Source organism: Hordeum vulgare, chromosome 1H (genome assembly GCF_904849725.1).
Source record: "Hordeum vulgare subsp. vulgare chromosome 1H, MorexV3_pseudomolecules_assembly, whole genome shotgun sequence".
Lineage (NCBI taxonomy): Eukaryota > Viridiplantae > Streptophyta > Magnoliopsida > Poales > Poaceae > Hordeum > Hordeum vulgare.
Genome location: NC_058518.1, coordinates 462,813,116 through 462,823,981, shown reverse-complemented (window position 1 = coordinate 462,823,981; position 10,866 = coordinate 462,813,116). Strand labels below are relative to the sequence as shown.

The window sequence follows — 10,866 nt, the reverse complement described above, 5'->3', positions numbered from 1 at the left end:
GTTAGGAGAGTCGACCGCGTATGTGGGGTCTCGCCGCTGCTCCGCCGTCAGCAGACGCCGTTGCTTGGTCACCACCTTCAGATGCACCCGCGTCGACCGCGGCACGGTCGGCACCGGAATCCTCTCCGGATCCAGGTGTCAGTCGTGCGGCAGCGTGACGTCGGGGTAAGGGAGTGCGACGCGGTGCTCCCAGTGCCACCGCGCTTGGTGCATCGGGACGCTCACACGCTGGCGAGGCCGGGAAGACGACGGCGGGGAGGTGGCGCGGGGAAAGAGCGGGGCCTTGCCCTTGTTTGGGAAGTCGTCGGCCATGGTGGGCTAGGGTTTTGGTCGCTTTGGTCGCCGAGGAGGTGGCGAGATGGTGACGGGTTCTGGAAGCAGATGGTGAAACCCACCACACGTTCGGATTAGAAAAGGCCGGCCGCGGTCGCCGACCCGTGGGCCCGAGGATGATGGTCGTCATAAATTATGTTGACTGCGGTGGTTGGGGCGCACACCGAGGGGCGCGCGCGTCCGCTTCGCATCCGCGCCGACGCATCGCATTTTAGTCCTAAATTTGGGCCGAAAATGGATCGGTCCGGACATGAAGCGAACACGTTTTGGCAATGGATCGGCGCATTGGACCATTATTTTTGTACGCGCCGACCCAAACGAACGGCGACGGACAAAATGGGTCGCCCCATTAAAGTTGCTCTCACCGCTTCATCCAAAAAAACAACGTCGTTCAAAAAGATATATGTTTTCAAGTGGGTAGAATAAACATTTGCTATCGATTCAGCAAAAATAACACTCGCAGCAATAGTGTAGCACTTCATTCATCAACTTTGCGCCAAAATGCAGAATGCCATTTCCCCAATGATAATCCACGTCTTTAAATTCCAACAAGCTTATGTCGTCAGAGAAGCTTAAAATGACAAGAAATTACATGTCCTTTAGACCCCCACCAATATAGTCCAACGATTGTTGATGAAAGAAAAGAAGAAACGCACTATCCGGAATCCTGTTGAGCTGTAAGTCTATATATAAAGCTATGGGTTTTCCTTTGTACACAACTGAGCTCCTTCTAAAGCTGAATTACATGTAATTAGCGATTTTCTTTTCCTGTTGAGGAAAGTATCACTAGATGACTCGAATATCGAATATACACCACGCCAAGGAGAGATGGCGGGGCAAATGATTATTTTGTACCCAGAAGATCAACAAAATTGCATTCTCTGGTCTACGGGCGTCTAGGGACAGGTCAGTTTAGACGCCTGAGGTCTTGCGTCCTCTTCGGCGGATCGCCTAGCGCTTCTGCAATGTAGGGAAGCAAGTAATATATTAGGTGCGTGATCAAATCATTTCAAGAACTTCCATGCACACGGAATTCGTGGTCAACTGGTTATATTCTCGTTCATGTATGCAATAAATGTGCAAGCGCACAGTCAAAAAGGCATGCAATGCTATATAATACCTGAATACTGCAGAATTAGGTTGCATCTAACTTCGTTGTGTGTGCAAAGTCACTGGTTAGAGTTTCCAGCCCAACCATATGCCCATTAATCCTCTTATCTTGTACGCTTGAAATATCTGAGATGGAATTGATGCTCTCCGAATTCCAGCAAGAAGATTTCAGGGTTCCAACCATGTCACAGGTATCCATTGTGTCAGCCGAAAAATCTAGATGCTTCTCAACGGTTTTCAACACAGCCATTCTTTTTGACCTTAGTCGATATGCAGGGGAAACATCAATCTTCCCAACAGAAGGCAGTCGTTGGTCATCAAGACGACCCAAGGACAAAAATGATGCGGTTTTAAATGAACGTGGGCTATCTGTAGTGCAGTTCCCTTTGGGAGTGTCAAAACCATCACTGTTTGTATCAATCTTAAAATCAGTATCTTGAGAAGGCGTCGGTTTATCCCTTTTCCTTCTCCTCAGTATCGAAGGAGTACCTGGGAAGTTTTCAGCAGCACTTTTCAATATTGATTCCACACTGAGCTGATCTGATTTTCTTCCATCAGTTGGAGAGGGAGTAGCATAGCCAGTGGGTAATTGAAATCCATCCACGCCGTGTTCTGATCCATGATGTCTTGACAAAACTGGGGAACGAACAAGGTCTGTATCTTCTAGCTTAGGTATCTGATAACAAAGAGAACCAAAGGACTGAGCCTCTTTTACCAAGGTTGGTTCACATCCAATGTTATCTGTTTCAACATCTGGCTTAGCTGTTCCTGAAGGCCCCAGTTTATTCCCCAGGCCCTTCTCGTTCAGCAAATTGATTTGCAGACCCTTCTGACGAACAAAGTTCAGTCCCATGCCCTTGTCACGAGCAGAATCCATTTTCATCCCCATTATCGCTAAAGCAACAGCAGAATCATCAGCTACTGATGCTTGACATGAAGTTACTGGTTGAGCAGTTGGCATGGAAAGAGAGAGGAAGTCTGAACAGCCCTTGATATTTTTCAAACTAAACACCTGCGGACTATGGGTAGGATCAGAGTGACTAACTATTACTGAATGGTTTCTCAAACTGACATTTGGCTCTTTATTCAAGTCAATGTAGTTATCAGCAGGCGGGACCTTTGCGGCATGCACTGGAACTGGAAGGGCCGCTCCTGTATCATATTCATCTAGCCTTTTTCTCACTGAACTATTCCAATGGTTTTTTATTGAGTTGTCTGTCCTGAAGGGATGAAAAAACTTAAATCAGTGGAAGACAAAATATAAGCGGTTGTGCAAGTTCTATCCGATGAGGTAATTTATAGTATTGAAAACAGAAGAACTTTATGTACAAGGACCATCAAATCATGACAAGTACCGTAACATTACAGGGGGGAAACGTGTCTTTCCATTTTCGCCTTCCCTCCTACAAATTTCAGTCATTGATCATCTAGCCACAAAAAACTAAAATATTTGCTCAGAACAGCCAATTGACAGAACCTCTAACATCCATTCACTGGCGGTCAATCCTGTATATGACAAAAAAATTGTCTTTTTTAACACTACCCACTTGTCAACCAATCATGACAAGTACCGTAACATTACAGGGAAAAATTGTGTCTTTCCATTTTCGCATACTCTCCTACAAATCTCAGTCATGGATCATCTGGCCACAAAAGCATAAAATATTTGCTCAGAACAGCCAATTGACAGAACCTCTAGCTCTAATATCCGTTCACTGGCAGGTCAATCCTGTATGTGACAAAAAAATGTCTTTTTTTAACACTTCCAACTTGTAAACCAAATGCCCAGAGTACTATACTATTTTTAGGGGTCACGGAGTACTATACTTGGTATAACAAGATAAGCACAAGAGGCCCATCATCAAATAAAGAGAACAAAAAAAGGTTTTATATAAACGAAACGTGTTGGAATTCATGTGTTACATCCTATAAGTACATGACATCTAATCCTGTACCTTTCCTATTCCTACATAATCTTGTTCACACAATCCTTGGAAGACCTAAACTTCAAAACTAACGACTCAAACTATTCTGAGTCCAAACAAGACTTTGGCTAAAATGTTAGGAGATAAATACACTCATGGTCACTATATTTAGCCAAAGTCGGTGAGGTAAGACAAAAATAAATCCTAGCAATAGTCTCGCTGAGGAACAAGCTGCAGCTAAACAGCGTGCAAATACACTATGTTTATTGTACCAGCAAGTTAATTGATAGATCTATAAAGCTTTCTGCCTTTCTCTTATGAGTGATTTGCATACATACTAAGCATGATACACAGACCATCAATTGGCAAGCAAAAGGATTCAGTATAAACTATATGTGCGAACAACATATTTTCTAAGAGGAAGAAATGAAGGATGAAGTGACTTTAGTACCTTCCAGGAAGGAGTTTCGCAATCTCCGCCCATTTATTACCATGCAAACGATGAGCATTAACAAGCACCTGCTCCTCCTCAAGTGTCCAAGCTTCTTTCCTTATTTGCGGATCCAGATGATTATGCCATCTAAATTATATGAGCAGCATAAGAAGTGAAGTTAGCTGTATAGTACTATGTTACTTATTTACTTTATTCTGGCAAACTTATAATATTAAATAGATAAATCAGCTGTGCAAGAAATTTTACTACAATTACCGCTGTTAATATGTGATTAATATTCACCTACAGATTAAAGTAACCCAGTGTTTAAGGATTTTTTGGCCAGAACCAAGTTAATATTCTATAAACTGTACTCATGCAGAAATCATTGCTATTTCTATGTTATACTTAACTCCCCACCCCCCAAATGAAAAGTCAAGCATATACTGTACTAAAAAAGTGATACAAAATGTCAAGTTGAACTTAAAGCAACTAGGAAAGAGGAGACAGTCACGAGATCTGCTGTGCTACAGGGATTCAATTGCACAGAAGTGCTGCACCAGAGGATTTGGGGGGCCGAAGTAGGGAACTTTTAGGGTTAACTATTGTATTGTGAATAGGAGGAGCTGGAATTTATATTTCTGTGGGGCATTTTCTAGACACTGCCTGGGATACTGGCTATTTTCGGAACAGTTGTCAGGGCAATGTCAAGATCTCATGAAGTACTAAATAACTTATGCACTATTTAATTACAGTGTCCTGCATATAAATCAAAAATTCAAACCCCTGTTGCTGAGAACTGGAGTTCTCATTATCTCTGGGACCAAATTAGAAAATGTAGGTCTCATCTATTAGTGTTTTTTTTAAATGCAGCTCAAAATAGCCAATACCCTCAATAAGTGGCATCCAGTTTCAATCCCTCAGTCCCTAGAAGTATGCTGATATTTTTAATGGTTTCCACAATTTGTCTTAGACAAGGAAAATCAACAAACTAACTATAAGATCTATGGATATGAGGATGCATTGCACAGATACTTTGTTGATTGCACCATTATACATGGCACATAATTAGGTAAATTACTTTGCTGACATTTTTAATGGTTTCCACAATTTGTCTTAGACAAGGAAAATCAACAAACTAACTATAAGATCTATGGATATGAGGATGCGTTGCACAGATGCTTTGTTAAATGCACCATCATACATGGCACATCATTAGGTAAATATACTTTGCTGACATTTTTAATGGTTTCCACAATTTGTCTTAGACAAGGAAAATCAACAAACTAACTATAAGATCTATGGATATGAGGATGCGTTGCACAGATACTTTGTTGATTGCACCATCATACATGGCGCATCATTAGGTAAATACCTCTCTCGGCATTGTTTGCCAATACGACCATGTAGTGACCTTGCTATAACGGACCATTTTGTTGGTCCATGCTCCTTTACCTTCTGGATAATGGTCTCATCTTCCTGTAAAAGAACTCAATGAGTGCACGGATCACAACATATATGTGCAGACTTGGATTTGGTGGGAGAAAAACAAACAATATTTGGCGAACCTCTTGAGTCCAAGGTCCTTTTATAAGTTCAGGGTTAAGAACTTTTTGCCATCTGTGCAGACATTGTACTTCTGTCCTATCAGGGAAAAACTCGGCTGCGTACAACACAGATTCTTCTATGAGATTACAGTACTTCAAAAAAAATGTTCCCAAAGTAAGCATGAAATTTACCCAAGCTAACTTTCGTTGTCACAAGTCCTACAGGGTGCAAATGAGTTCAACCTCGAATGTTGAAAATGTGAGGAATATATATTTTTCCCCGATATGATTCTAACATGCCTGTCACTCTCAACCGCACTAAAACCAAATATATTAGATTGTGAGGCTTCATGAGATATATCTATTGAAAACCCCATCAAGTTTTGCCATATATTTTCATTAAGCAAAGATTAATCAGAAGTTTTGTAGTCTCTCCTTCCCATCTCCAATAGGGAATTTTCTGTGTTACTCAGAGCCCTGCCAGTGGTTAAACGAGGGAGACACCTTAGTCCGTGCCTCCCTGGCCCTGGACATAACACAGCGCTCTCTTCCACCAATAAGGTACTTCCTCCGTCCCATAATATAAGATGTTTTTGCAAGCTATTTTAGCTTGTAAAATGGTCTTACATTGTGGGACGGGGGGAGTGCATTATAAAATATATTTATTGCACGGTAAAATAAAATCATAGAATGAAGGTAAATATTTATGGTTATTTTAAGATCCGTGTTATGACCAGAGGCCCAGTTAGCCAAACTGGCCCAGTTATCTTAATAATATTAGGGGCTTAGCCCAGTTTATTATAGCCTAGGAAACTTATATATAGTCATGTAATCAGCACTTTTGAGATTAAGCAAAGATCAATCTATTTTGATCGGCTCCAACTAGGATCCGTGTTATGACCAGAGGCCCAGTTAGCCAAACTGGCCCAGTTATCTTAATAATATTAGGGGCTTAGCCCAGTTTATTATAGCCTAGGAAACTTATATATAGTCATGTAATCAGCACTTTTGAGATTAAGCAAAGATCAATCTATTTTGATCGGCTCCAACTAGGAGCCGGTGCCCTAACCGTAACCGCCCACCCCCTCAGCTGGCTATGTCTGCACCCAGCCGGCCTGACCAGCCGGCGACAGGGACTCCCGCCACGGCAGCAACTCGACCGTTCCGTCGGCTAACCCCGGCCGAACAACACGAGTGTCATCGGCAGGGGTTATGTTTCAACTGCGATGAGCCCTACGTGCCAGGCCACGTCTGCCCGCTCCTCTTCTACCTGGAGGCAGACGACTATGTCATGGAGGATACAACTCCCTCCGAGCTTGCCGAGGCAGCGGCCCCGGCGTCAGCCACCGCTCTCGTGGTCTCCCTCCATGCCCTTGCCGGCATACGAGCGGAAACAATGATGCTGTTGCTAATGATGGTTAATGGGGAGCGCCTCCTAGCTCTCCTGGACACGGGCTCTACGCACAACTTCCTGCCCGCGTCTACTATGCGTCGCCTGGCCCTCCAGCCGACGGGCGGCGAGCAGCTCCGAATTACCGTGGCTAACGGTGACCATCTCCGCTGCCACGGAATTGCGCAGCAGGTTCCCATCCTCATCGGCGACGAGTCCTTCGCCATCACGTGCGTCGGCATCGACTTGGGCGACTACGACTTCATCCTCGGCGTCGACTTCTTGCGGATGCTCGGACCCATCCTTTGGGACATCGACGCACTGACCATGACTTTCTGGCGTCAAGGGCGCATGGTGCAGTGGAAGGGTGAGGGTGGCACTTCTCCAGTAGTTCCCTCTCAGCTGTCGACCGCCATAGCAGCCTTCGAGCCGCTTCTGTTGGCTCATCTCCTGCAGCGGCACGGCGACCTTTTACCGCCCGAGGGCTCGTGGCGTTTCTGCCTCGATTACCGTGCTCTCACTGCCACGACGACGAGGGTCGGTTTTCCTATACCGGCCGTGGAGGAGCTCCGGGAAGAGCCGCCAGGGCCACGCTTATTCCCTACGCTCGACTTGCGTTCTGGCTACCATCACGACCACTTCGAGCTTTTGGTGATGCCTTTCGGTCTCTCCAATGCGCCGGCGACATTCCAGGCCTTGATGCACGACGTACTTCGGACCAGCTCAACCCTCCGAAGGCACCTTGGGAGCAGCTCAAGGAGTTCCGCCAACATTTTCTAGACGTCCAGCTCGAGGACGAGCTGTTTGCGCAGACAGGGAGAAATGTTATGACCAGAGGCCCAGTTAGCCAAACTGGCCCAGTTATCTTAATAATATTAGGGGCTTAGCCCAGTTTATTATAGCCTAGGGAACTTATATATAGTCATGTAATCAACACTTTTGAGAATAAGCAAAGATCAATCTATTTTGATCGGCTCCAACTAGGAGCCGGTGCCCTAACCCTAACCGCCCCTCCCATCGCAGCCGCCTCCCACTCCGTGCGAGACGGCGCCCACGCACCGGCGACCACACCAGCTTCCCTCCTTCCCCTACAACCTCCGGCCAAGACCCGGTAGAGCCCTAGTTTCTACCAATCCGCATATTGATGGTTATTGACCCCTATTCTGGAATTGCTAGATGAACATTGAGAAAAGGATGCAGAGCACAAACAAGAAGCCAACCTACTCTCTTCCAGGTTTTACCCTTGAAAACAGTAACTGCCTTGCGCAATGTTTCATCCTGCAGCATGAATAGGAAAAACTAGGTAAAACAGGAAAGACAGATCCGAAGGAAATAACAAAGCAAGATAATGGCCGATGCCAGACACCAAACAGTTCGACAATTCTATTACAGATACACTGAATAGAATGGAAATGAAGTAGAAGTTATTTAAAAGGAAGAGTTAGATACTAACCTCTTCAGGTGTCCAGCCACCCTTAGCTCTTCTTACAGGGCCACTTGTTCGCCTAATATTTGTAGAGTTTGATCATTGACATATATAGTACACAATTACTCATGTAATGATAATCTAACTAAGATGCAAAACAGGGTATCCAGTTGAAAGATGGGCAAGGCAAGGATAACCAAGTTTCTGTGACATCAACTTTCGGTACCTAAACTCTGACTGTTGCTTTTATCTCTTGAACATGTTGCTGATTAATTATCAAAGCCACAGAGCCATGAGAAAACCTCTAACTAGTTAAATATATTACTACTACTACGTGATGAACATTATTTCACAGATATCACCATAACAAACATGTTAAGTTTTTAAAATTATTTTTTAGAATTAGACAAGCAACTGTTGAACTAAGCATAGGTGTAAAAATTCAGACAATTTAATTACGCTGCAAGTGTCAGCGAGAATACTTTAGAGCCCCTAACAGCATATTCCACCTTCATTGCTGGTACATGTTTAAATAATCATACATTAACTCAAAAGGAATTTCTCTTGGATGAACTTTTGTATCCTCGGTATTTATCTTGATAAGCTCAAATTGGCATGTCCAAGTGCTCAGAAAACCCAAAACTATATTATTAATTACATCATTGTGGCATTATGTTTCAGCTAACAAATACTAACTTCCAGCAGATGCACCACTAACAAACTTGGTTGACAACTACTCCCTCCATCCCGAATTACTTGTCACAAAAATGGATGTATTAGTTCTAGATACATCCATTTCTGCGACAAGTAATTCGGGGCGGAGGGAATATTTATCTACAAATACATTAACAAATGATACCAGATTTGCAGAAATTGCCATCAATTGGCAACACATATACTTCCTCTGAACTAAAACCACGACACTCTTTATGGATCGGAGGGAGTAGTGAGTTAAAACATAAAAAGAGCAAAACAAGTCCTCGCTAAAACCAATGTAAATCACCACTTCCATTCATTTTGAGGATCACCGAGAAGCAACCTTCACTGCACCTCAACCACATTGATTTCTAAACCAACAGAAGTTAAGCAAAACGATCCAATGGTCCAGCATACTAACTGCCAAGCAGCACACTCCCATAAATGGGACCTCAGAATGCTAACCTTTCCAAACAATTATCTAGGTCAGAAAAGCAATACCTCGTAACATCCTAACCAAGCAAATGATGAAATCATAACCACTCAAACCTCATGAAATGTAAAGGCAATCGACGAAATTGCACTTTTCCCTAACAGTTAATCACTACGCCCCACCCACAGCATGTTTCCACACAGATGATCTCAACACCATGAGCTTTCTGAAATAAAATAAAAAACCTGACTCATTTCCACATCACACCGGCCATGTTTTCCATCAGAAAAGCATCAAAACATGGCAATTCTATGGAGAACCCAGCTACCTGCGGCGCCATTTCAGTCACAACCCAACCCAATTGCATTTGCTGGCCAAGCACCCCACGCGAAAATCACCTCTACTAGGCAAACAAGCGCCCCATATCCTAGTCAGTTAAGCAACCACACTAGCAAGTCAAAACATCTGGGACAGTCAACGGTGGAGCGGTACCTGCGGCTAGCGCCGGAATCGGCGGGGCTCGGCACCACAGGCGACGCCCACGCGTAGCCGCCGCCATAGCTCCCTCCCTCAGACACCGACGGGCTCGACAGCGCCAGATGCTGCCTGCTCTCCGCGCAGCCGTCCCGCTCCTCCACCTTCACCGCCGCCATCCCCATCTACCGCCGCGTCCACGTCATCCACGCCGCCGCCGCCGCCGCGCAGCCTGAAACCACCACGGCAAGCATCCGCGTCAGAAACCGCCCCGCAGAAAACGCGTACAAACAGAAGGGCACGGGAAAAAAAACAAGGGGCGCCGCCGCCGCCGCCGCTCACGAACCGGGTAACCCCCAGATCGGGGGGGATCGGGAGGATCGAGCCGGGCGGAGACGGCGCGAGGGCCGAAACCCTAGGCGGCAGGGGAGGGAGGGAGGGAGGGGGTGGAAAGGGTGGAGCTTTGGCCGCGCCTGTGTGTGTAGGGGTGTGGTATCTGCCGCGTCGCGCCGCGCCGCGGGGTTGGGTTGTGTGCTGGGGGAGACGAAGGGGAAGGAAGGAAGGAAGGATGGAGGCGTCTTTCAAAAAACCTCGCCCGTTGCGTCGAAGGAAAAGGGTGCGACGAGGGGGAGACGGGAATAATTTATCGTTCCCTCCCGGGCTCGCAGGTTTCCCACATCAGCCCCTCACGTTCGGCGAAATGCGTGGTTTGTTGTTGGTTGCTAGCTTGCTTGGCACACTACCTGACCGAATCCATTTGCGCTCGAGCCTGGTTTTTTCTTTTTGCGGAACATACAATATACAAATGTATCATCAAAATTCATCGGAAGTAGAAATTATATTAAATATAACAAAAAACTACGTTAAGATTACAGATTACGAGACCACCAAACGACCCCTGCTGCCGTTAGGATGAGCCGTCGACGCGTCACTGTTGCCGCTCCCTTATCGAGCGTCTATGCAAGTGATAGCAGCATGTTGGTGTCCATCTCTACCGCGGGTTTTATTTATTCATTTTTGACAGTTTAGAGCATAGATGTGTAAAGTAGCATATGACGAGCTTGGCGTGGTTTGACTGGCCGTTCCGAGTTAACGTAGA

At 45.3% G+C, this 10,866-nt stretch overlaps 1 protein-coding gene across 1 annotated transcript; it reads right to left on the bottom strand.

Moving 5' to 3' along the window:
* Positions 1 to 823: 823 nt before the first annotated feature.
* LOC123445524 (transcription factor MYB3R-2-like) lies at positions 824 to 10,366 on the bottom strand. The gene is made up of 9 exons (XM_045122518.1): positions 10,241 to 10,366; positions 9,786 to 9,999; positions 8,192 to 8,243; positions 7,959 to 8,016; positions 5,370 to 5,464; positions 5,177 to 5,280; positions 3,820 to 3,948; positions 1,454 to 2,663; positions 824 to 1,293 (listed from the first exon to the last, which is right to left on the bottom strand). The coding sequence occupies exons 2-8, from the start codon at positions 9,950 to 9,952 to the stop codon at positions 1,469 to 1,471; spliced, it is 1,800 nt and encodes a 599-aa protein (XP_044978453.1). The 5' UTR covers positions 9,953 to 9,999; positions 10,241 to 10,366; the 3' UTR covers positions 824 to 1,293; positions 1,454 to 1,468.
* Between the last annotated feature and the right edge of the window lie 500 nt (positions 10,367 to 10,866).